At 40.6% G+C, this 25,606-nt stretch overlaps 1 protein-coding gene across 6 annotated transcripts in view; it reads left to right on the top strand.

Annotated features, from left to right (window-relative positions):
* The window catches only part of KALRN (kalirin RhoGEF kinase), a 621,231-nt gene that overhangs the window by 445,129 nt on the left and 150,496 nt on the right, over nucleotides 1–25,606 (top strand). For 4 of the 6 annotated variants that reach the window (XM_063076720.1, XM_063076711.1, XM_063076722.1 and 1 more), the window contains exon 34: nucleotides 17,782–17,844. The exons of the other annotated variants lie outside the window; for them this stretch is intronic. In XM_063076720.1, coding sequence (XP_062932790.1) covers nucleotides 17,782–17,844 — 63 coding nt within the window. Of the gene's footprint in view, nucleotides 1–17,781; nucleotides 17,845–25,606 lie in introns of those variants that run through there. 6 annotated transcript variants of the gene reach the window in all.

The raw sequence follows: 25,606 nt of genomic DNA, 5'->3' as shown, positions 1-25,606 counted from the left end.
GCATCACTGTTGCACACAGGTATTGATATTCAACTCTGCACCCCACAGATATGTACAATCAACTATATTACAATAAAAAAAAGAAAGAAAAGAGAAAGAAAGGACTTGAATTAGATGTAAGAAGTTATTTTCCTCATAGGGATTAATGTTAATGGGGCACAGATGGCCGAGGGGAAAACAGAATGTCTTCACTTACATGTGTTCATATATAGAAAAAACAGCCCCATAGAAATAGGATGGAGACTTGAAGGAGGGCATCCTAGGTCTGATTCCCTAGAAGCAGAGTCTGTGACTGAGATTCCTGTGCGTGTGATTTATTGAGGATGTGCTCTCCAGGAGGAAAAGAGGGGAGGGAAGCAGGGTCCAGTGGGAAAGGAGAAAGGGCAAATATGCATAAGGTTTCAGCTGGAGCCCAGTGGTCTGATCCCTCCCAGAGTTGCAGAGAAGAATTGCACTGAGTTTGCCCCACCTGGAGGCAAGGGGGCTTGCCTTTTGTGTCAGCCATGAGCTGTGAGCAGTCAACAGGCACAAGAGCTGGGGCATGGGTGCACTGGCAGGACAGGGGATCGGGTGGGGTGGCAAAATCATCTACTGCAGGGAGGAAAGGCAATGTGGTTTTGAGATCAGCTATGGGTTCAATCCCCGGCTGTGTACCAACCAGCTGTATGACCTAATCCTTTTGTACATCCATATCCCCATTTGTACAATGAAAGCAGTGATTTCTACTTCCCAGGATTTTGAAGGACTGGCTGAGATCCGATATGAAAGAGTGTCTGGAGCACAGGAGACCGGCAGGAGGTCACTGTCCAGATGACTGCAGGGCACTCCTGTGTGAAAAAATAGGCAATGTGCTCCCTAGGGTTTTAAGGGGCTGTGGACCACTGTGTTTTGCCACTGAAGAGAAAAACCAAACACCTAAAAATGTGGAGACTGGGCAGAGTCAGGACTGATTAAAAATCTTATCAGTTCACACTAGGTAATATTTTTCACTTGACAAATTCTTAAAAACCTTCGGTGCGGTCCACTCGAGGTTGGGTCTCCAGCATGTCATTGTGACAATGTGTTGCTTAGCTGTGGTCCCTATTGCACCAGCCACTGGAGATCCAGCCCATTAAATGCTCTTTACTAAAGGCAGAAAGTGATGTGACGGGGCTCTAGGAAAGATTCCTCAGCGCTTCTGCTATTCTGCCGCTTGTCTCAGTGGAGCTTGAGAGTCCTTAAAATGTGTCTTTGTAAGGAGAGATTATACTGCCTCCCATTTAATAACAAAACACTTTCTAACCCTTAAGTAAATACCTGAAAAGAGTATATAATTGCCCTTCCTGTTAACAGGTCTCGGAGTGGATATATCTGAATCTAAATTTGGACTTTATAACCTATGTAATCTTGAGTCTCAGTCACACCCCACACCTGACAAGATCTTATCAGTTCACATTAGGTAATATTTTTGCTGTATAAATCCTAGATAGGAGCATTTTGATTTTTCTCAAGGACTTGGTAGTCACTGCAAAGTAGGAAAGATGCCATCTCCACTTTAAAATTTAAGCCCAAAATGTGATTTTTTTTTTTTTTTTTTTTTTTTTTTTTTTTAGTTTTCTTAATAATTCAAGTCTAGGAGTCTAGGACTAGGTTTGAAAATAACTTTTTTGTTAGTATACTTCCTTTGTTACTTTTATCTGTGGTAGGCAGGTGGCTGGAGGAGGGGGAGATGGCAGCAGTGGGCACCAAAAAACAGAGGATTCCATGGCCCTCAGGATACCTGAAGCTCCCTCTTTATGGCTGCTCTATCACCTCCCAAAGCACAGCTCCATCTTTTCTTCAGTGACGTTTGACACAGTATAAATGTGCTGGCTTTTCAGAACCAATTGATAAAATGTGAAAGGTTGAGGTCACAGGCTTTCCTCTAAATGAAAAGTTCCTCAAATAAATGATTGACTTCCAGCTGTTGCTTACCACTAAAGGGTATGAAATACACTTTGCTACAAAATACAACCTAGGTTCATGGGGCAAAATCTCTCATGATGTCATTATTTTACTTAATATTTTGATTTATATTCCATAGCCTGAAAACCTCCCTTGAAAAACCTGTCATTAAAATTGCCAATCATCTGAAAAAGCAAATGCATTTCATAAACTGCTGCAGCCAATGAGTAGTTTGCTAAACGCCTTGGAAGTGCTCTCATGGTGCTCAGAGTACTTGGGCCTGCACAAAGTGTCTTTGTTTCAGGTGGCAGTGTTATATAAGTATCTGTTACAGAAATAGGGAAACTGGAAAAGTGTATCTGTGTATGATAGCTGCAAGGGTGACAGAGGCCAGATTTGATTTAGGGTGAGTTTGGAATTTGGAATCACAGAATTTTAGGGAAGAAAGGAACTCAAGAGATCATCTAGCCCTCTTCCTTCATCCTGTTTAAAAGGAACTAAGTGACTTGCTCAGACTCACATTGCCAGTTAATGGCATACCTAAGACTCAAACTTAACTCAGTCTCCTACCTGTTAAATTGGATTAAAAACAGTGCTTTTATAGTAACTCTGATAGTTCAGCTTGATGATCCATGCAGCAGAAAACAGACACATTGTTAACCCCCTCTCCAATTGTCCCTGCAGTAAACCCCACCCTGCCCCAGCAAATCTATAGCAACCCAAAGTAAATTACAACATGGTTGGTACAGTCAGTCCAGTCTAGTGTCTCAGGCTGGCATGTGCAAATGTTAGTACCTATCACAGTTTCCTCAATACCAAGTACTTGTGACTCACATCATGGCCTTGGTGGGGGTGTGATTCTGCCCCAGAGTCTTCCAGCCTCTCAAGAAAATTCCAGTTGGACTCTGAGAGCTTGGCAGAGAGCACTGGGCTTTGGCAAGGCTGATTTCTGCTTCGGAGCTGCCTGCAAGAAGATAGTTTCCAGAACCAGCTGAGCCTTGCCGCATCCCAGCACAAATTGAAATTCTATATTATTGGTAAAATTTTGTTGGAAGGAGAAAGCAAATCTGAGAGCAAGCCAAGATGTTAAAGTGGATTAGCTGGCGACAGTCCAAGGAAAACAAGACCCAAGTGAGTACACCTGCAGCCCGCCTGGTTCTGCTGGGGAGAAGGGGTGTGAGAGGGAGATGGCAGAGAAGGAGTTAGGGAGGGGAGAGCAAGGGTTGGAGAGGATGGGAGAGAAATGGAAGCTTTCAGGGCAAGGATTGTACTGGAATATTTGCACAGACCTCTTGGTGTATCACTTACTTTTTTCTTCTATGTCAGTTAAAGAGAAAAAGTTATTTTTGTACTGAATAAAATGACTGAATCCACTTTGTCAGAGCCAATGGTGGGGGAGACAAGCCATGGAAAATAATGTTCTTCAGAAGTTGAGCTCCTGGATGACTACAAGTGACATTAGGAGTATGGTACCTGGAGGTATGAAAATTAACTCTCTTAGAAACTTCAAGCAGAAATTTTGCTAGACAGGAGCGTCTGGAGCCAGAGCAGTCTAGAATAGATGGTACAGGCTGAAGGTGGCTTTGAAGCTGTGGTTCTGCTCAAGCTGGATCTCCCTTTACCTATGTGTGCTATGGTATACAACATGACATATGTTATCTGTGGCTCTAATATAGAATTCTTGAAAAAGCTTGTTGAGTAAACAAGTAGGGAAATATTACCCTGTTTCTTAACATCGAGCTTAGATTGAAAATTCTTGCTTGGGTTTTACCTGCCTGGCAGTTTAGTGTTGCTTCTTCACTTCGGTGGCTACTGCCAACCTGTCTGCTGTGACCAATGTGGTAGATGGATTATGGGGATAGGTAGGTTTAAGGATGTGTGGCATTGGAGTGAGGTGGCGCCACCAGATTGCTGGAAAGCAGGGCTTTATCAAGAGAAACAAGTTTGCATGTCCTCCGCGGTGGCTTCCTACAGGGAGCAAAAGAGAGGATGTGATTTTTGGCTCAGGGCTTCTTCCAGGAGCAATAAGTAGCAGATGCCAGCTGAGGGGAACAGCCTGCCTCTGCCTGGATAACTCTTCTTTTTGAGAGAAAACTGCCAGAAGAAGGTATAGAACTGTGCAGATTGAACCCATTACAGATGTCCGCTTGTATTTCCAACCAGACCCTGGCCCCACCGCTAATCAGTCTTATAATTCTTCTCCCACCATGTTCCATGTGGATATGCCCTGGTCTTGTTGGAGCAGTCATTTCCTGGTATCAGGGTTGTTAGTCAGTTTTCAGTCTCTGCAATTTGAAGGGGCTTAAAGTTGAGTCTCACAAGTTCAGAATTTTCATGTACTCTTTCTTTTTTTGATGCTCTAATTGGTTCCATTTGAAATTGCTAATTGTAGGGAAATGTATACGTTAACTAGAATTTCAGGAAAGGTGTTCCTCCAGTCTGCATTGTCCTTCATAATACCAATTATGAAATGCTTTGAGAATGTTCCTATATACATTGTTCACTGCTCTGTGTCAACTGCAAGGGCTTATACATCTATCTGAATTTTATGATGTACTGAGGGAAAAAACAAAAACATAAAAAAACAGGCTTTTTTACTAGGTCTGTATCCCATCTCCTGCTAGCTGGTGTCCTCTCAACTGCAGGAATGGGGTTTTAAAAGTTTCACTTACTGTTTGCTGTTTCTCACTTACACAGGGAAAATAATGAGCAATAGAGGATATTAAAAATTCATTGTCTCTTCTTTTCCTTGGGATTTTGATGTATGCTATCTTTTTATCTCATTTATTAATTCATTAACCATTTACTGAGCTTCTACTATGTGCCAGGCACTATTCTAGACACAGAGGATATGGCAGTGAACAAAATAGACAAAAGACCTTGGTTGCCTGCTTAGACCTTTAGACCTTTCTCTGCTGTGCTGATATTAGCCTAACTATGCTCAATTTTGAGACATTTGAAATTGTTAAAAAAAAAATGGAGTAGGGTGCAGTTCGTTACAGGGAGGTACTACAAATCATGGACTCTGAAATCTTTAACACAGAGTCTAACTCATCTCGCCTCCCCACCCCACTTCACCCCACCACCCCCAAAATAAGAACAGTCACAATTTTTATGCCTCTTTCCACATAGGCTATTAAAGGGGAACCTTTACTGCATTTAAGAGAAATTTCTTTTAAAATCCCCAAACAGAAATATTTTTAGGGTATGCTCTCTAACATTCAAATTTAAGACAGTACTGCTAACAAAGGAACATGAAGTCCAAACCACTGAATTTGTTGTGATATTTAGAAGTCAAACTACTAGGAACTACCACTAACACATAACCAAGCAGAAAAACCTGTTAACAGAAGAATGAAATTCATTAGAGGCAGAATAGAAAATTATTTAAAATATATTTGTATACTGAATTCATTCTTTTATTCAACAAAATTTTACTGTCTACTGATGACCAGATACCATGGAGATTAAGAATATATAAATATAATCTCTGGTCCTTGTCTATAGTCTCCTGAGTTCACACTCCAAGTATCTTGTATGTGATGATAGAGTGGCTATGTACGTCGCAGGTATTTATGAAATGAGACAGTTGCACTTAATACTTCCTTTATACCAGTTGCTAAGCGTCAGAGAAGTTACACAAATGAATGTGTCAGATGAGTTACATATTTCCCACACAATATGTTACATTTTATACCAGAAAGATACCTACCTTGAAAGACAAATTTAGCCTGGGAACCAGAGAAGCCTTTTACAGCAGAAGTGAAATGGGAGCTGGGCCTTGAAGTTTATCTTCCTATTTCTACTTCTTTGTATCAGTTTTGGCCCCAAAATAATTATTCTAGTCATGGACAATATGTAAAAGAGCAGTGCCACAGATAAATCTGAATCAAAAGATGTATTTTGTTTTGATGTAGAATTAGACTTTTAAAAAAAAAAATGGACTGTTAGCTCTGTTCATGAGAACTTAGAATCTTTAGCAAAACCTTCTTATACTTCCTTAACCTGTTTTCCTTAAAGATATGCATTCAAGATTTTTTAATGAATTTTTGAAGCAGTAATACAGTAAAAAATGTAGGTATTCTTCTAGAGAAATTCTTAAAAAATGTAAAAGCTCTTTCACACACTTATCTATTCTTTTAAAACAATTTTAAACAAGAAATACTAGTTTACACTTTTTCTCATGTAACAAGTCTGGGTAATCATTTCATAGCAGGATGTAGATCTGCTTTATTCTTTTTGATGGCTACATGGTCCATTACTTATAGTACCATAATTTGTTTAACTCATCCCCTATTGACAGGCATATGGGATGTTTCCAGTCTTTTGCCATTACTAACAAGGCTGTGATTAATATCTTTATACAGATGTAGTTTCTCACACTTGTGAGTATATTAACAGGATAACTTCTTGGAAGTAGAATTACTGAATCAAAGGGATTATGCATTTTTAATTTTGGTAGACATGTCAAATAACTCTCTACAGATATTTCACCAATCCCCTGCAGCTATGTATGTGAATGCCAGTTTCCCCTCAGCCTTGCAATTTAATGTACCATCAATATTTTTTATCTTTTCCAATCTGATATCAGATACTTTTAAAATAATTCTTATTCATTATTGCTCTTGTGTGCTTTATTTAGTTGCTAATGTTGCCACTGTATATGGCAGTGGCAACATTATTTTCTATTATTTTTATTGAAATGTACAGTATTTAATCTATACTATTACCTAAATGAGAGTATGGGATGGTCTGATTAACTGTTATTTATAATCTTATTTCTATGCATAAAATGTATTCCTAATTATAAACATCTGATTTCAAAATGTAAAATATATGTTCTGAAATGCACAAACAGAACTGAACAATTTAATGGATATCTATAAAGTAAACATACATGCAACAGCGATGCAGGTCATAAACTAGAACACTGCCATCTTTCCAGATTCCCCATTTGTGCCCCACCCTGGGTCACAACCCTGTGCTTCTTCCCTGGAGTAACTACTCTCCTGATATTCATAATTATAACATCATCATTACTTTTCTTTATAATTTCACCTCCTATGTAAATGTCCCTAAACAACATAGTTTCAGTGTGGCTGTTTCTAATAAAACAAACAGATCATATTATGTATATTCTTTCATGTCTTCCTTCTGTTGCTTAACACTTATTTTTATAAGATTCATCCATGCTGATATGTATAGTTGTTCATTCATTTTCATTGTTGTGTAGTATTCCATTATATAGATATACTAAAATTTATTTACCCATTCTGTGCATGTGATGTTTGACACTATTGTGAACAATGCTTCTACGAATATTCTTGTATAGCTATCCCTGTGCACACGTACTTGAGTTTCTCTAGGAGTAAAACTGCTAGGTGATAGGATGTATATGTGTGTCTTCAACTTTACTAGCTGGTGTCAACTCTTTTTCAAAGTGCTGGTACCAAATTTACACTCCTACCAGTATATATGAGATTTTTCCATTGCTCTTCATCCTTGCCAATACTTGGTATTGTTAGACTTCGAAATTTTGCAGATCTGGTGGGTATGTAGTGATATATGCTTATCGTTTTAATTTGTATCTCCTTGATTACTAATAGGATTGAACATCTTTTCATATCTGTATTGGGCCTTTGGATTTTCTCTTTTATAACATCCCTGGTTTAAGCCTTTTGACTATATATCTAGTGGGTTGATTTTTTCTTATTCATTTTTAGGAGTTTTTATATTCTGGATATCAGTCCTTTGTTGGTTATACACGTAAATATCTGTTTTCACTCTGTGGCTAATCTTTTTATTCTCTTTGTGTCTTGATAAATGTATAATTTGGCATTTTGAAGGCAATGCATTGGTAAGTTAGAGGCTCATGTGATATGACATATGAGGCATTTCTTACATTTAGTATTTTAATATGTGATTCGCCATTTTTTCCTCCACAGAATAGTATACCAACATGGAAACTTAATATATAATGCAGGTTTCTGTTAATCCCTAGGTATACCTCTGTTTTAATGAAAGAATAAAAATTAGTTGACTTTTAGAAATGTATCTGTTACATTTTACTCTGTACATTATGTAACAGGTACAAAAGTTAAAGCAATAAAATATGTTAGAAAAACATGATAAATACATTGGATTTGGAACACAGCTGTCTGACAAACAGATCTAAGACCCAGAAAGGAAATCTTTACATAGCAAAACTAAATATCTATGCTCACAGGAAAGCCTCCCAACTCTTAATTTTATATGTAATCCTTACAATCTTGGTCGTCTCATTACTCAGCCCACAAAAGAATTAGAAGAGGAGAAAGTTGCTTCTCTATGGCCACACTTAGAGCCACAAAGGCTGAGTTAGAGACTGCAAGGAAAGACATAGAAAAGCCATGAAAGCAAAAGCTGATAGAGGAATTAAAACTCCAACAGTTTGGCTCCATCCATGAAGGTAGCAAGAGTGCTCTGTGACAGGGCATGTTCGGAGGACATCTCCTTGGTTGGCACTGTGCCATAATTGTTACTCATGCTGATAATTGTAAGGGTTAGCAGAAGGGGAAATTATGTTCAGTGTGGTCTTTTTAAGAAGTTAAGTACATAAAAATGTTCATAAAAATGGGTAAAAGGGCGGGAGGGGAGAAGTGTTAGTGTTTACCTTTAGTTATCCAGAAAAGATTATCCTGACAGGCATGTTGCCCAAGGGTTCTGAAGAGCTGAGGTTATGCTGACTGTGGTTTACATTAGTGGAATGATTTGTAAAAGTGAAACGCAACTTTTCTCCAGCCTAGGGATTGACTCCAAATTCCTTTGGCATTTATTCAGCATCTGTGTAATCCACCCTAGTCCAAGCCACTGTCCTATCACACATGGCCTATGAAAGAAGCCTACTAACTGGTCTCCAGGCCTTCACTCGTATCTTCCCAATCTCTTTGTACTCTTCAGCCAATATGATCTTAAAATGCAAGCTCTCCACCTCACTCTATGGTTCAAGCCCTTCTAAAGTGTCTCTTTGCTCTTAGGATGAATATCAGAATCCTCAAAGCAACCTGTGATAATTGGATGATCTGGACCTTGTCCACTTCTCTGGCCTCCCTAGAGCCACTCTTCCTCATCTTTCCAGCCTCGTACATGGGCCCAGGCCCTTTGCACATGCTGTTTCCTTTGCCTGGAAAATGCTTTTTCTCCCACATGCCACAGTCGACCCCTTTTGCCCTCTCTTCTCTCACATCTCAGCCTATCATGACATTCTCCCCAATTTGTATCTCTCACAGCACACTGTTCTATTTTTCTCTTGGTAGCTATCCTCATTAGTAATTATATAAGTATTTGTGTGGTTATGTGATTGCCTCCTCCCCCAGACTTTAAGTCCAGAGGGCAGAGATGTCTGTTTTCTACCCTCGCTGCATCACCAAATCTAACAAAGTGCTGACTGATAGAAGATATTTGGTAAATATTTGTAAAATGAATAAATGAAGAACAAAGAAGCACAAAGTAATGTGTTTGGCACTGTGCACAAGAAAGAGATCTAGAAATTGGAACCAAATATAATTAAGAAAACCAAAGCTTCTAGTTTGGGAAGAGCAGAGAAGGTTTGGCATTAAACTTTACTAAATGGATGGAATTTATCCAGGCAGGATTAGTGTTGGGAGTGAGGAAGAAGGTATTCCAAATGGATCAAACAGCAAGAGCAAGGAAAAGGAGAAAATATATATATATATAGGATAAGCCTGGGGCATGGAGAGTAAGTGTGCCTGGTTGAAGTTCAGCGTATGTGAGTTGAGTTGAGGGAAATAAGACTGGAATGATTGGTTGGGTCACATCATGGCAGACATCGTTCAAAGGACTTTAGACTTTCTTGAGTAGCACCCAAGAAACAGGGTTTTTTAAGCATGATGATTATAGAATTACTTTTATCTTCGCCTTAATGCATCACTGTTCTTTTATTTTCTTATTCTTTCTCTAGTCCCAGAGCCTATTGGTAGCCTGTCCACAATACTCTGAACCTCACCTTCATACCCACCTTCAGTATATCAATTCAACACCTCTTATCTTTCTCATATTGTCAGACACCTCCTTTTCCTCTGCCATCTAGCTCTTAGTTACGATCTCATACTTCCAATGAGAACTGCACTTGGACTTCAACTCCTGATCTTTCTCTCTTTAGCACTCCCTCCACCTTCAACAATTGTTTTTGTTGCTTCAGTTCTGATGACCATGACCAAAAATTTCAAGACTATATTTCTGAAGTGACTTTACTCATAATGGCAGTTTTATATTCACTTATTCATTAATTCACCACATTTTTTCTGAGCACCTACTACATGCCAGGCACTGTTGCAGGTTGGAGATGCAGCAGTGGAACAAAACAGGCCAGTCTCCACCTTTATGAACACTCTATTCTACTGAGGAACCAGATGACCAGCAAGCAGATAAATGGTCAAATGGCAACTTATTGAGCAGTGACTAGATGTTTCCAATTAATGTTGTGCTTTTCCTCAGTCTCAGTGACAGAAACATTTTCTTTCAAACCAGTGACCTGATTTGACTTCCCTTTTTGGGGCAGAAGCAACATCATTTCCCTAGACACCGCGGTTTGTGTACACAGATTCATTTTTGGCATATTGTCTGATAGCCAGCCTATTGCCAAGTCCTGAGCATGATTCCCTCAAAGTTTCTGGCACACCACTCATAAATAGCCTCCCTGCTCTCTGGGATTTTGCTCCTGCATTTTATCTTCTCTATTGACACCAGATTCATCTCCCCAAACCATTTTTTCCCAATGTTTCACTTATCTGTTAAAAGCCTATAGTAGCACATTTACTTAGGATAAAGTACAGGCCCATCTCCAAAGACATTTACGTGGTTTTTTTCTCCTACATATGATCCTTTAGAGACTCTTTCTGTTACACACACTTTATTGCACATACATTAGATTGAATCATATGAAACTTCTACTTTTGTGGATCCAAAATGGTCGAATAGTGATCATTTATATGTTTCAACCTAACCGTCCTTATAAATTAATTGGTTGCCTGTATGTTTTTCTCCCACATTACGTTGTGACTTCCTTGATGATCATGTCTTGGTCTTAATGATGCCTATATCTTTCCTGTCTACTACAGCATCTGGCACATGGTAAATGATGGTGCTAAAATGCCCCCACCCATGCCATGCTTTGCTCCTGCTGCTTCCATCTCCTATAATGCCCACTGACTTTGCCTAATCACATCCGACCCACCCTTGCTGCCAGCCTGACACATGCTCCCTGTTTCTGGAAATGCTCACTGCTTCTCCATAGTAATCTGTACTCCCCCTCCTGCCCCGCTGAGCCACTTACACCAATATTGACCCCCTAAAATCAAATATAATTTTTTAATATTCAGAGCATATGTATATTTTACTTTGTATATGCCATATTGCTTAGTATAAAGATGCACTCTTGGCAATGAATTGAACGATCTCTCTTCCAAGCCCATGTCTTTCACCCTGGAATCCAGTTCCATATTTCCAACTGCCTGTGGCATAATTGTGCTTGGATGACTCAGTACACTCTACTCAACAGAACTGAGACCACATTCATCATGTACCATCTCCTCCATGTGCTCCTTTTCTAAGACTGCCCCCCACCCCGGTACACACAGCTTTACCTTCAAGCCCTCATGGCTCTCTTCATTGGCTATCCTCTGTCTAAAATACCTTTCCATGGGAACTTTGCAGTGATTGCACATTCTTCAGCCTGGCTTTGTATTTTAAAATAATATGTAAAGTTTGTCCCAGGGAGCTTCAAGAGGAGAAACATATCTCCCAAACCATGTGAGCATTTTCTAGGATCCAGAGCCTCTTGATAAGCAGACCGCTTCCCTCTGGTTCTGCCCCTCCCCTGGGTCCTGTGCCATCTGCAGACCTCTCCTCTCATGTATATTTTCTAGTAAATGTGTACGTATCTTCACTAAAAGATAATGATCTTTCAACCCATAATCTCCTTTGTCTATCAACCTATACCACATCACTGTGTCTCCAAAATCATTTCTCTGTTCTGATAAGTTTCTGACTTCAAGAAGAATGTTGTTGGAACACATCCTCTTTGTTATTAGAATTACTACCAGAGTCCCATCCTTCAGCACTTTTTGAGACAGCATCTTCTTCCAGTTTGCTCTTGTTTCCCGCAGGTTAGTTTTTATCTCAGCAACTGAATCACAAGATCTGTGAAGACAAGGCTCATGTTTGATACCTTGTGCTGTCTGCAGCACACTGAGGTAGAGGTAGGCATTCACAGAAAGCACTCACAAATAATTGTTTGAAAGATATGTTTTATGTGTATATATTCTATTTGTGTATATTTATAAATTTGTGTGTGTTTCTGAATGTGTTTCCCTATACTGTCTAAGAAGTATTCATCTATGTGGTTTGGGAAGCAAGAATATCTTGGATATTTTCCCTGGCCATCATGCCCATGACATTATAAACTAGTAAGTCATGTCCTCCAAAAGCTTGTGATTGTTGCCTGAGCTGTAGCCTGGTGTTACTTTCTTTCCCACCTGCTTTCCTTTTCTCTGTCAATGTGAAAGACTAATTTTGCTGTTAAACATAAAAGGGGAATGTGTATGTGCACATGTGTGTGTGTATTTGTGCTAACATATGCATATATATATATATATATACACACATACATATGTATGTACACATATATATGCATATATGAAGGAAATATGCCAGAATGTAAATTGTGGTTATTTCTGGTTGGTGGCTTTTTGCAGTTCTCCATGATAAGACATATTACTTTTATTAACCAAAAAAACCTAACAGATGCTATTGTTTAAAGGACAGGAAGGGACAAGATTTTTAGCTGGTTGCTGAGGTCCACCCTCTGCATGATCCAAGAGTGAGGAGGCAGTGTTCCAGTAGGGAACAGCATGGTCCACTTCTCTGTATTTCGGGATTCAAGAAAGTGACCCGAGAGTCAAGTTTGGACTGACTTGCAAGATGGGCCAAGGTTATGAGCTGAGGAACTGGCAACTTTGTTTGCTCGTGAAGGTCAGGAGCCTTGGACTGTGAAAGAAAACAGAAGAAAATCCAGGGCATGGAGGACTGCGGGGTAGGAAGAGAATGATAAGTTCTTTGGAGTTTTCCCCATCAGCCATTTAGAGACACGAAAAAGGTGAGGAAAACCTTGAAAACAGACTTTGGAGGTCATGAAGAGATTTCACGAAGAAGTATGTAGTGGAAGAGAGAGAAAGCACACGTGCTTCAAGTTTGGTTTCAACCCAGTGTGGTTCCAGAGGGAGGAGTTTTCAGAGTGACTCAGGGTGGGGACACCGGACCCCGGGTCAGGAAGGCACAGAGAACACCCATTAAGAAAACCAGTTGCCACTGCGTGGATGACAAGGTTTCAGATAGGAAGCAGCTCATCAGTAGATCACGACAGCTGTCCCTCCTCCCCCTCTCCCAACACACACTCTAATGACAGAAGGAAAGTTTTCTGGTAAAGAGGCTGTTTTTAACCTTTTTGAACTTGAAACAAATTACATAAAACAAATATTTTTGGGCATGTCTTCTCCTTCACTGCCTAGATTGAGAGTTCTCTCAGAGTGTTCCCTGAGCAAAAGGAGAAATGGAAAGAGGAAAAACAGGGAGATTGAATATTACTGGCTGTGGCTGATTTCTGTGCACAGGGTTGTGTTCTGGAGGTGGGCAGCACCTGGCCTTTCTCTCAGGAGGCAGCATAGCAGGTGGACATAATTCTGCACCACCTCTGAGGCCTTCCTGCTCATTATTACGCTGCTTAGCCAGCTCACTAACCTCTCCCAGAAGTCAGGATGAAGAGCCCTGGGGTCAGCGTGAGCAGCAAACCTAGACATCTAGACTCAAAATGAGACCCATCAGGCAGAGTAGGAAGCATGGAAGAATAAACAGAAAGATCACCGAAATCAGTCCTTGAAAAGAGCTTTCCTGAAAATATGTTTCGTAGTGTTTATGTCTTCTCTCTATGCAATATTCAATATTTTTACTACTGTGTATCTCACTTTTTTATTCTGATGGCTACATCAAGGAAAATTTCCAGTCTGGCCTCAGGTTTAAAACTTGAGATGGAGAAAAGCTCTTTTAAACCAATTAATGTGGTATTTGCAGGTTTCCCTGTGTAATGGAAGAACACAAACAGAGCCCATAAAGTCCCACCAAGGACAAAATCCCCCACCCCATCTAATGGGAGATATAGTTCTCTCCCTAAGAAGTCACTGCGATAATCAGGCAGGCAGAGAAAAGCACAACAGTTGCCTGAAGGAAAGCCATCCAGAGCCTGAACAACTGACAGTAACGACTGCGTTTCTTCCTGAACTCCTAATGTGAGCCTGGCACTCTACCTAACATCTCTCATTTCATCCTCACGACAATCCTTCAAGGTGAGTATCATTATCCTCATTTTGCAGATGAGGAAAATGTCACTCCGAGAGGTTAAATAACTTACCTAGGGTCACACAACCAGAAAGTGGCAGAGCTGAGATTTGAACCCAGGTCTTTCTTATATACTCCTTGCACACTGCCTTCCACTGGTCAAAAACACACAAAGCAATATTTTGGCTTAAATAGTGTAAATTCTATCATATCCCCCTCCCGATCAACTGAAAGAGACAAACCTAAATTTAAAAAACAAGAACATTCCATGTTCCATGTACCATCTGTGTCAATCACTCACTGTTTCCTGTGCCTTGCAGAGCATGGCATGAGTCAGGAATTTTGAGGAAGCTGTTCATTATGTCTTAGCCATGGGAATAGTAATTCAGGCACATCCCTGCTTTAGTGCTTTTCTAATCCATGAGACAGAAGCACTGGAAACACACAGTTAACTGGAGATACATTTAAAAATCTATTGCAAAACAGCTGCCCCAAATTCTTTGTGGAACAAGAAAGTATATAATATAATAAATTTATTCCTCATCTGTGGATTTTTTTTTAAATCAGTTGATGCACAGTGAGTACAGAACATCTCTCTATAGCTCAGAAAGCTCTTTTTATGAGTCTAGTGTTAGAATGGGGCCTACAGTATATTGAATAAACAGCATTTATATAAAGGGGTCTGTACTTTAATAGGGGAAGATGGGGGAAATCTCAACATAGCTCCCCCAAAAAAAGAATGCTGGGGAAGTCTGGTTAATGAAGGCCACTTTCCTATGAAGTGGGTCTCAATGATTCTTTCACCACTTGGAAAATGCCAAAGACAAGTGTTTCTGGACGATGTGTGCTGGAAGATATGAAAATGCAGTTGAAATGCTGCAAAACTCAGATTTTTCAATGATGGAGTGGTTGAACATTGAAAAGGCTTCTGCACTAAGGTTTCCAAACCAGATAACCTTAGAATTACCAGGCAAATATTTTAAAAAGCTCATCCCAAGCCCTACCAAGGCCTGCAGAAATGAGGTAGAAAGTCAAAGGCATAGTTGATTAGGTATGGAATGTATGAAGGTACTTCAAAAAGTTCATGAAAGATTCACATTATCTTTTAATTCTGTTTTTCCACAAACATTCTGAAGTATCCTTGTATGTATAAATTCTAAGCTAAGAGCTTCTTTCTACATAAGAAAGACCATTAGCATTCCAAAATAATAATAATAATAATGGTCTCTTTTTCACATTTCCACTTAACCTCTCTCCACTAATCCATGCCCTAGGCCAGATTTTTAAAAAATCATCTCAATGAGGTTATGAGTAGCTGTCATTTTAAAAGTTAAGAGCTATGCATTGGTTTTAAGTACCATTTTAAAGTACCAAATGGGCAGTATAAAATAATGGCTTCCTGTGTAAATGTGTATGTATTTTCCAAGGGTTTTAGGGAACTCTAAAGTGTTCATTTTCCTACGTGGATTTATTTCCTAGGTGTCTCATACATAAAACTACCATCAGACAGATTTGTTGGTGCACAACTTGAAGTTTAAAAGAAGAGAAATTTCCTTTAACAACTAATGGATATACATAATGAAGTGACCCCACCCACTTCAAGTTAGATCCTCAAGGATAAGGTAGATCCTTACATGAGGGATGATTTCTTTCCAAAATCTTTGGAATTGACAAACATGCAAAGGTACAAATAACATTTAGCAGATGGATTCTCCTTTAGAAGAGGTAACATACACAGTGGTTAAGGACAGCTTCAGATCAATTAACCTCGGTTCAGATCTCACCCTCTCCACTTGCCAGCTGTATGATTCTGGGCAGCACTTCTCCAGGCCTCAGTCTGCAGAATGCGGGTAATGGTATTACCCACCCACCTCATAAGGTTGTGGTGCAGATGATGTGAAATGATGCAGGTAAAACACTCAGTACTTTGTGTGGCATGTAGTAAGCATTCAATAAATATTAGCTATTAACAATAATGACAATAAAAATATTTTTTAAAGCTGTTCTCTTCAGAATTTTAACAACTGTATAAAAAAAGAATGTCAAATTCAGCATTGATAGAACTATTAAATTCTGCCACTAAAATAAATTCTACAGACCTTATAGAACGTCTGTAAACTAACCTGGTAATGACAGTGAATTATGTTGTGGGGGAGTAGCTAATCATGCCACCTCCCATGTTAGTGTTAATGTGACATTACGCAATGAAAATTGTGATTTAAAATTCTGGAGCCGCTTTTGCTCTGGTAAAGGTGAGTTCAGTAGGCACACCAGTACCTTTACCGTGGGTTACTTCACAAATGTGTGTGTACAGCTCCCGCTTTCTTCAGAATCTCCTCTCCCTCTGAATCCTAGGAATCCCCTATCTTCCCAGAAACTCAGGGTAACTCCCATTTCAACTTGATGCTGAAGTGTTTTCTCTTACTTCACAAACAGTTTTTGCCAGGCTGGCATTCTTACTAAGAGAGTTTCAGACTGTTTTTCTCATTTCTGTATGACAAGTGTGATGGAGCCTTTGATGTCATGGAGCTGAGCCGCAGTCAAATGTGAGATCCTACTCTTTAATGTAGCCTGAACTTTTCTCTTGGCTAAAAGCCATTGCTATTTAGATGATTTCACTCCTCCAGTGGCACTGGAAGTTGACTTTCTTGCAAGGGCCATTTTTCTTAAAGAAACGATGGTTTCATCACTTCCTGTGTCCAGTGGAGCTGGTGTCAACCACACTGGAATACGGAAGCTGGGTCTCTAGCGTGGCTCCCCAACTCAGTCTCACTCACTCAATAATTTGCTCCCTTGGCCAGCCCTGCTGTCTGCCAGAACCAACCGCATGCCTTGGGAGAGTTATAGATTCCCACATATCATAAACCCAGAAATCAAGAATTTTAAGACCCTTACTGCCAAAGATCTACTACATAAACGGACAGACTTTTCTCATGTGTTTTTCCCTGAGTGAATGTCATAGTGAGACTTGTTCATAGGGTATAGGGACCCTAAAAGAATATAAACAACAAAACAAACAAAAGTATGAAATAAACACTAATGATCACTGCCACTAGGACCTCATATTTAATGCATCTCTATTTATATTATTCCTGACTCTACTCCTGCTCATGTGTCTGGAATGTTGAGAAGCCACTGCAAGACTGGTCTACGAGGGTCTGATGGAATGAAAGTATATGGATTTGCATTCTGCAAAGTTAGCAAAAGTGGCCAGTCAGTGATCCTCATCTGGATTCTGGACCTGGTTAGTTTCTTCTGAACCTTCAGACACATGCTCTGCTTCCCCATATCTTCTTCTAAAAAAAATGATTGTGTATTTGCCAGGTTGCACTCTTTGCACTGGGTTACTAGAAATACAGTAGGTTATACTGATGATTTAACTCTGTTTTCTGCAAAGGGCTATGGGATCTCATGCAGATTTTTGCAAAGTCATATGCAAATCACAGAGCCCAGCCCTTTTCTTAACAGGATGGCAACCTTGTTCCTCGGTGGCACCTGGGACCCGGAGATCCTTTCTCCACTTACGTTTAGCGCGCAGCCTGGGACTTGTCCCTGCAGCTCACCGGGTTAGCCGTGGCACCGTTGGGACCTCCCACCAGGACTCCAATCACCCACCTTTCTTGAGACTGCTCTGGCAGGGCTGATGTGGGGTGCAGCCTTTGCTCAGAGGGCAACATGTTCCAAGCAAATCTGCCCACCTGGGCCATGGGCTCACCCCTCGGGGCTCCCTGCTTCTCTACTGGGTGCAATTTGAGGTTGCTGAGCTTCTCTCCAAAATCTAAAATGGTGGGGCAGTAGGGATCTGTGAGAGGCCCCATGGCCCCATGTACTTCCCCAGCTCCCAGTCTGAACACCAGGTACCCCCAGGCCCTTGCTGCCCTAGAGGTCTGCAACATTAGTGGACAGGCTAATTAGAGGGATGCACTTGTCCCTGGAGTTTTTCTCCAGGTTCTCCAGTAGCCCCCAATCTGCAAAAACCCATCATTCTGACCTAGCTTATCTCCCAACATCATGAGAAAGAGTGAGGAAGAAGAAGAGATGGTTTATGGTAGAGAAGATGAGGATTAACTTTAGCCTTTCCCAAACTTCCACAGCAACCATTTCCCCAACACATTTTCTATTTGCTTTAGCCTACTCAGGTTTTGTCATGTTTTTCTAGCTCCTCTCCAATCTCACTCCCTCCTCAGGTCTTTGGTTCAAAGACCACGCTTCTAGCCTCCATTTGCTTCAAATTATCCCACTGGAGGTTGGGTGGGATGTGCAAGAAGATATAAATAAAACAAACTGGCCACATGTTGACAATTGTTGAAACTAGATGATGGATACATGGCGTTCATTATACCATTCTCTCCACTTTTGTATATGTTTGCAATTTTTCATAATAAAAAAAATTTTTTTTTAAACCTTCAGCTTCCAAGACACTCAAGAGAGAGTCCCAACCCCTAACACAGTTTCATGGGAACTCCACACCAAGGCAAGAGGCAGAGATATAATTCCATTTCATATATACACTTTCCAATTTTAAGGCCCACTGCTTTATTTTCAATAGACTAAACCTGATTTCTAAAAGGTCCTAAAGTTGGGCTTACTTCCCTGGCTTGGTTACGGGGGAGGGCAGGGTAAAGGGTCCCTTAAAAGTTTACACTTCCATGTACCTCACAATCTGATTGTGAGGATGTGACTCGTTCAGTGTTCTGAACTTTGCGAAGGAAATGTGCTCTCAATGCAAAGTGTCATTCTCTGGAATTGCACCTGGCTCAGGAAAGGACTGTCTTTGTACTTGAATTTAAATCCAATGGAGAACTTTACTATGGGCATTTGCATGACTGAGAATTGCTGCTGTCTTTTTTCCGTATGTCACTTTCTTGAATGTGTTCTAATAAAATGATTCTAAAGCAGGCTGTTGATATACAGTGATTTATAAATACTTTCTGTTGAGTACTGAGGCCCTTAATTCTCTGCCAAGAATCCACCCCATCCCATTTCCCAGAAAGATCTGTCAAGGTGGGGACAGATGCAACGGGCGTGCGTCTGGCATGGTGGCGGCACCACTGCAATTGCAGTCACTAATAGGAATCATGTCAACCACAGCAACTATGTCTCCTGGTTGCCTAGCAACAGGATTTGTTTTCCAGAGTAAAGATGATCAAATGTAGAAGATGAGTGTGGTGGGGGGAAGACAGAGGGGGCAGGGCAGGAATAGGAGTATAATTCACTCTCCCAGGGAGGGAGGGAGGGAGCAGGGTGGAAGGAGAGACAAAAGCAGCCAGAGAGAGGCAGGCAAAGCTCAGACTTGCTCTGCTCAGTGATAGGTCTCAGCACCTTCAAATGATAATCATCTGTTAAATTTTATTTACAAAATTGGACCTTTGGGTATCAAGCCATAGCCAATTGCAAAGCTCAAAATCTCACTAGGCAAACTGGAAGCAAAAGGAGAAAATATATATTTTCAAAGGTAGATATTTTGAGAAGCACTTTTTATCCCAAACTTTATGTCTCTTCAGCCAAAACTGGCCAGGGAACTCCCATGAGCAAGTAACAAACTGAGGTCAATTCTTTGGGAAAGGACTTACTCTTAGAAACCTCCTAGCTTAAAGACTTCGTAAAGGGGAAGGGATGGCAGAACCAGACAGGGAGGCTTCCGTTTACTGAGCACCTTTCCTACACCACATACTGGGGAAGCACTTGATAAACGCCTTTAATTTTCACAGCCGTCCCAAGAGGCAGGCAGTGCTGTCTTCGTTTTCCAGATGAAGAAGCTGAAGCTGAGAGAAGTAGATAACTTGTACAAATGCATACCGTTAGAAAATAGCAGATCTGTGATTCAATTTTAGGTCTCTCATCCCCAGATTCATGCTTTTCCAAACCATTAGGCTGATGGCATGGGTGCCCAGCCAGGGCTCTCCCTTGTACACCTCCCACAGTTGTTTACACCAGTGAACTGTGCCACTGCTGTCTGCCCTCGGGGGCAACCCAGCATCCTGCTCTTCCTTGTGTGGTTGGGGACCCCTGCCAGGCCAGGGTCTTGCGTACCCACATACCTGTGACTTGGTTGTGTAGAGCACAGGCTGATGAGGCCAAAACCACCATTTGGTTTTCATGGGGATTTGTTTACTCAGCAAATATTTATTGAGTGCCTCCAAGTTCTGGGCATTATGAAGTAGGTGAGCAAACAGTCCCAGTTCTCATGGAGCTCACCAGTAGAGGAGACAGACATTAATAAGTAACACATGAATGGATATGTGATTACAACTGGAAGGGGCCTTGGAGATCATTGAGATTAGCAGGTGAAACTGACACCTAGAATGCTGTTTGCCCAAGCAATTTGCCCAGGACCATATAGCAAATTAGCGGTAGAATAAGGACTAGAATTCAAACCTCTGATTTTTATTCTTAGGCAACTTTTTCCCCCTACTATTCCACACTATATTCTGTTGCATACCCATAGACTCCCCCAGCCAGCCATAGAAACATATTGATCAATCAGGACACTATTCTCATTCATAGGAAAAACCAGACAGTACATTTTGAAATGATAACCAAATAGCATAGAGTGAACTAAATCTGTGGGGGTGGCATTTATCAAAGCCTTGTTTGCAGAGTTATCTCCGAGCCAAAGCAGGGGCAGAGAGAGGCAAGGCTCTCATGCTGTAGCAATACTGCCTAATAAAGATGTTTACAGGTGTTTCAGTGTTCTGGTCTGACCGCAATATTTCTCATCTCCCAGATTCAGCAGTCACTCATTCACTCATTAAATTAACAAATATTTATTGAGTGCCTACTAAGTGCCACGCACTGTTCTCAGAGCTGGGAATGCAGCAGTAAACAAAACAGACTACCTCATGGAGCGTACATTCTAGCTGGGCAAGATAGACAACAAATAAAACAAATAAGTATACAACATAGCATATCGGAAAATGATAAATGCTACAAAGAAAAATCCATCAAGAAAGGAAGGTAGGGAGTGTTAGAGGTAGGGATGCATTTTTAAGTAGGGTGGTTGGGAAAAAGACCTCCCTGAGAAAGTGAGGTACTGGTCATCATTTTATATATGTACATATACACATACATACTTATATAATATATAGAGACATATGTGAATGAATTGACAGTGCATTTAACATGGTTCAACGTGTCACTTTGAGCCCAGCTCTGAATAGCCAGCTGTATAGTGTAATTTGGAAAGTCCCACAAGCCACATCACACCTCCTTCAGAAAAAAATAAAAAGACTTCTCATGGCATGTTCCAGGGCCTATTTCCTAGCTTTCCCTTTTCTCCTATGGACTAAAGCAGTGATCCCCAAACCTGAGTGTCCATCAGAATCACCTGAAGGGCTTTTGTCAGAACACAGATTTCTGGTCCCCAATACCAGAGTTTGTGATTCAGTAGGTCTGAGGTGAACACACAAATCTGCATTTCTAACAAATTCCCAGGTGAGGCTGTTAGTGTTTGTCAAGGTACCACACTTAGAACCACTAAGTTATAGCTGGAAGCTCTCTATTAAAATGAAACTATTATTGAAAAAGGATGCATCCATTCATTAGAATGTGTGGACATTACCAAGGTAGTTATCTTTAAAGAGCAGAATCCTTAAGAAATGGTACTTTTTAATTTTTTTAAACTAGGGTAAGTTTCAGAAATCACAGCCCAAGACCCCAACATTGAAGAGCTAGGGCAAGAGACGTGTCTTGAAAAGGAGGTGCCAACAATATTTGTTTGTCAATGCTTTGCATTTTCATAACATGCAATTCTTTCACAAGCCCTTTTTATAAGCCCAGTACTTTCTCTTGACCAGTTAACTTATTAGATAGATAGAACAGGTGCCATTATTATATTTTATAGATAAGAAAATTGAGACACAAAGAGATTATATGACCTCTCTTAGGCTATCAAGTCTGAGAACCCCAGTTGCCTTATTCCTGGCCCAGTGTCCTTTCTCCATTAGTGTCCTTCGTAATACTAGCTGTAGCATTCTCCTGGGGCATCTACCCCCAGGTCATTAAAATTGAGGACATGTAGTAGCTCTTTGCCTTTTGCTCTGTTCAGAATCCCACATGCCGCAAGTAGATTATCCATATAAGTGATTAACTGTGATTAACTTAGGCAAATCCTAAGCCCTACGTGAATTTCCTCTGTCATAAACACATTTCTTCTCCAACCAAGTATTGTACAGAGAAAATGCTAACTCGTTTTATTATTAGCCTGAGCTAGAAATAATCATTATGAAAGCAAACCTGCTGGGGGGAAAATACACATAATACTTTCCAAAGGCAAGTAGAAATGACATTTTGATTATGTGTACCATCGCTTCCATTCCATTAGTAGAGATAATTGAAAGTTTTCTGTATCACTAAAGCATCCAGCAAAATGAGAGTAGATTTTGTTAAATCTCGTGGCTAGTGAATCACATTTTCTGGTGTTTAAATATACTTCCTCCTCCTCAAATGGAAATGAAGAATAAAATCCTCCTTCTCAGTACTTGCCCCTCTGGTCATTCTCTCCACTCCTGTACTGATTGCTCATGGTACGAGAATGAGGTCTTCCATTGAATCTGAAGGATGGTGACCCTGTGGGCCTCAAGGAGCTGTCTCCCTTCAGCTTCTATACTGTCTTTGACCATCCAGGAGCCCAAGGTGTTAGAAGTTTAATTTCTAAGACTGCCCTCATCTGTCTCCCAAACATTGATATTGTGACATCTTCTTCTTCCCATACTGCCATTGGGACCAATCATTTATTCAATAAACATTTACTAAGCACTTACTGTGTATCAGAAACTGTAAGAGCCACTGAACAGGCTACAAAAATGAGTTAGAAATAATCCTACCCTCAAAGAACATGGCGTATAATAGAACCACTCTCTAAATCACACAGAATAATTAACATTCAGGTATATTACAGATGTGGATTGTAGTCCCATGTGAGCTGCTCCCCATTTTCATCCTCTGTACTCAACTGTATGTGCAAAAAAAGCAATGATGAGTCATTTCAGATTCCACATAAAATAGGCACCATTAGGAAAGAAAATATACCTGGGGAGCAGAAAAGTGGGATGAGGAAGGGGGACCAGTCTGGAGTTCTGAGTACAGACAGAGATAGGTATGTATCAGCAGCCCAAAAACATGGTAATGAGGGAGCAGTATAGGATCTAGTATCTGCTATAGCTATTCTAAATGTGGACCATGGAAATTGAATGTATGGGGGTCATAAAGCTTGGATGATTAGAAATTCCATATTGATCAAAGATCCAGTATGAATGTGTTTTTGTTTAGACTCCAAAATGTGCTATGAAAATGATATTCCTTTAAAATAGTTCATGGCCACTACAACACAGGGACTGAGCATATAAGAAAACAGGTTGAGTTGGGGGAGAGAGTGGGATGCAGAGGATTCAATTGTCTGGGTCAGTGTTAGAGAATCCATGAGAAGAGATTCAGACCATAATCCAACAATGTGTGTGCATGTGTGCGTGTGTATTTGTATACACAAATACATATGCACAGGAAAGGTGTTGAAGGCCGGTGATAAGGATTTTATGAGAATGTGAGTCCTTGGAATAAATTGCAAATTCATCATCCAGAAAGGAACGCAAGTTTAGAAAGCCAAAACTGCAGTCAGAAGTTAAGGATAACATTGTAGGTCTGGTGACCGAGTGGCTCAAGGAACACCACTCATACATCTTTCTCCTATTTACATTGGGCCACAGCAGTTTAAAGGGGCTGTAGAGGCTCTGACACAGTCTTCTTTAGGTTGGGCTTTGTGAATAGTGGAATCCCAAGTCAGGGAATCAGGGTAGTTATGCAGCTGGTTCTCAGATCTGTCCTCTGAAACCTATTTCTACCAGTTCTACAAATCTATCCTGGCCCTGGAGAGAGTTTACTCAGCACAGGTGCTATATCCAAGCTTACTAATGACTTTAAAAGGTGCCAGTGGCATGATGATACAGCCAGGCCTACCATAGTAGGTAGGTCGGTGTGGATATGGATAGTGGTAGCTATGGGGAGAATTTGGACAGTTCAGACATAGCAGTGATGGGGGAGGGGGTTTCTATGTATCTGCTTTTGAATTTGTGGAATGGTAGAATAAGGAATTTTGTTCTATTTATAGTAAACATTTCCAGGGATTCTCTTGTCTGTGAATGGTGACCTTTTAATGGGCCTTATACCCAAGCGTAATGTAGAGTTTTTAGATTTGGCTATGCTGAATTTTGCTGGGTAGTTGTTAGGGCACCCATCAGGGTAAAAGGAAGTACTGGGGTGGAGGTGGGGATTAAAACATAGTTGATGTAGAAGCAGAGTTTAGATTTTATTGGTGTGGCACTCTCACTCTGAGAGTAACCCATAAGTATGGCACTCTAGGTGTTTCTTTGGTGTCTCATATGTATAAGGACTTGCATAGGCATCTTGGCCCTGAGTAGAGCAAGTTGTTGATAAAATTGATTTACACAGTTGAGTTCCTCCAAGGCCAGCTGGAAATTATCAGTAGAAATAGGATGCTTTATACTCCTCAAACTCTTCCTGTGTTTTCATTTGGTATTGAAGGTGCTGACATACTGCCTTATTTTTTGGTATTTCTGGAACTATCCAACCAACAGACTTGTTGGAGAGCCATAGATATAAGCCTCAAAGCCAGACCATCACAAATGATATAGCTGCAAAGGGATATAGAGCATGCAGGAGATGAGGGAAGGGGTGAGAGGAGGACCTGAGTTCTGGTGACTGACACAATCAGGGATACAAAGTATAATGAAATTATTCCAGATGGTCTCAAGGCAGACCATGGTAATGAGGCTGTAAGTTCTGGAGGAGAAGGAGGGGAGACAGTCTTGTTAGAAGCACACACAAGATTTAAGAAATCTCTCTTCTTTACTCCCCACAAAAAGCATGAATACTTGGGTAGGAGCAGTTTTACCTAGGAGCAGGTAGGAGCTCTTGGGTAAGATGGCCTCTACCCATCTTCATGCCTCCACTGGAGCCAAAAGGATACCCAGGAATGTGCCCCAGAAGTCAAGTGGGAAGCTTAGACTACTTCCCCAGCCTCTATCAGGAGTCAAGGGGAGCCTGTCCTGACATTAGCCTATGTTGGAGGAACCTGGATTCCATTCAAAGTGATGTAGACCTCACCTATGGTGTGCTTAAACATCCCTCAAGTTCATATGCTGAGATTCTTCAAAATAAACCAAGGTTTGGTCCAAGTTTTCTATGAATCTGGAAGCAAGAGCTCATAGAATACACTATTCATAAATCTGGACACTTAAAGGGGCATTGCAGATTCTGAGAAGTGGGATTCAGTATG

This window comes from Cynocephalus volans, chromosome 1, assembly GCF_027409185.1.
Source record: "Cynocephalus volans isolate mCynVol1 chromosome 1, mCynVol1.pri, whole genome shotgun sequence".
Classification (NCBI taxonomy): Eukaryota; Metazoa; Chordata; class Mammalia; order Dermoptera; family Cynocephalidae; genus Cynocephalus; species Cynocephalus volans.
Note: the sequence above shows the minus strand (reverse complement) of the source record. Positions and strands in the feature narration are given on the sequence as shown.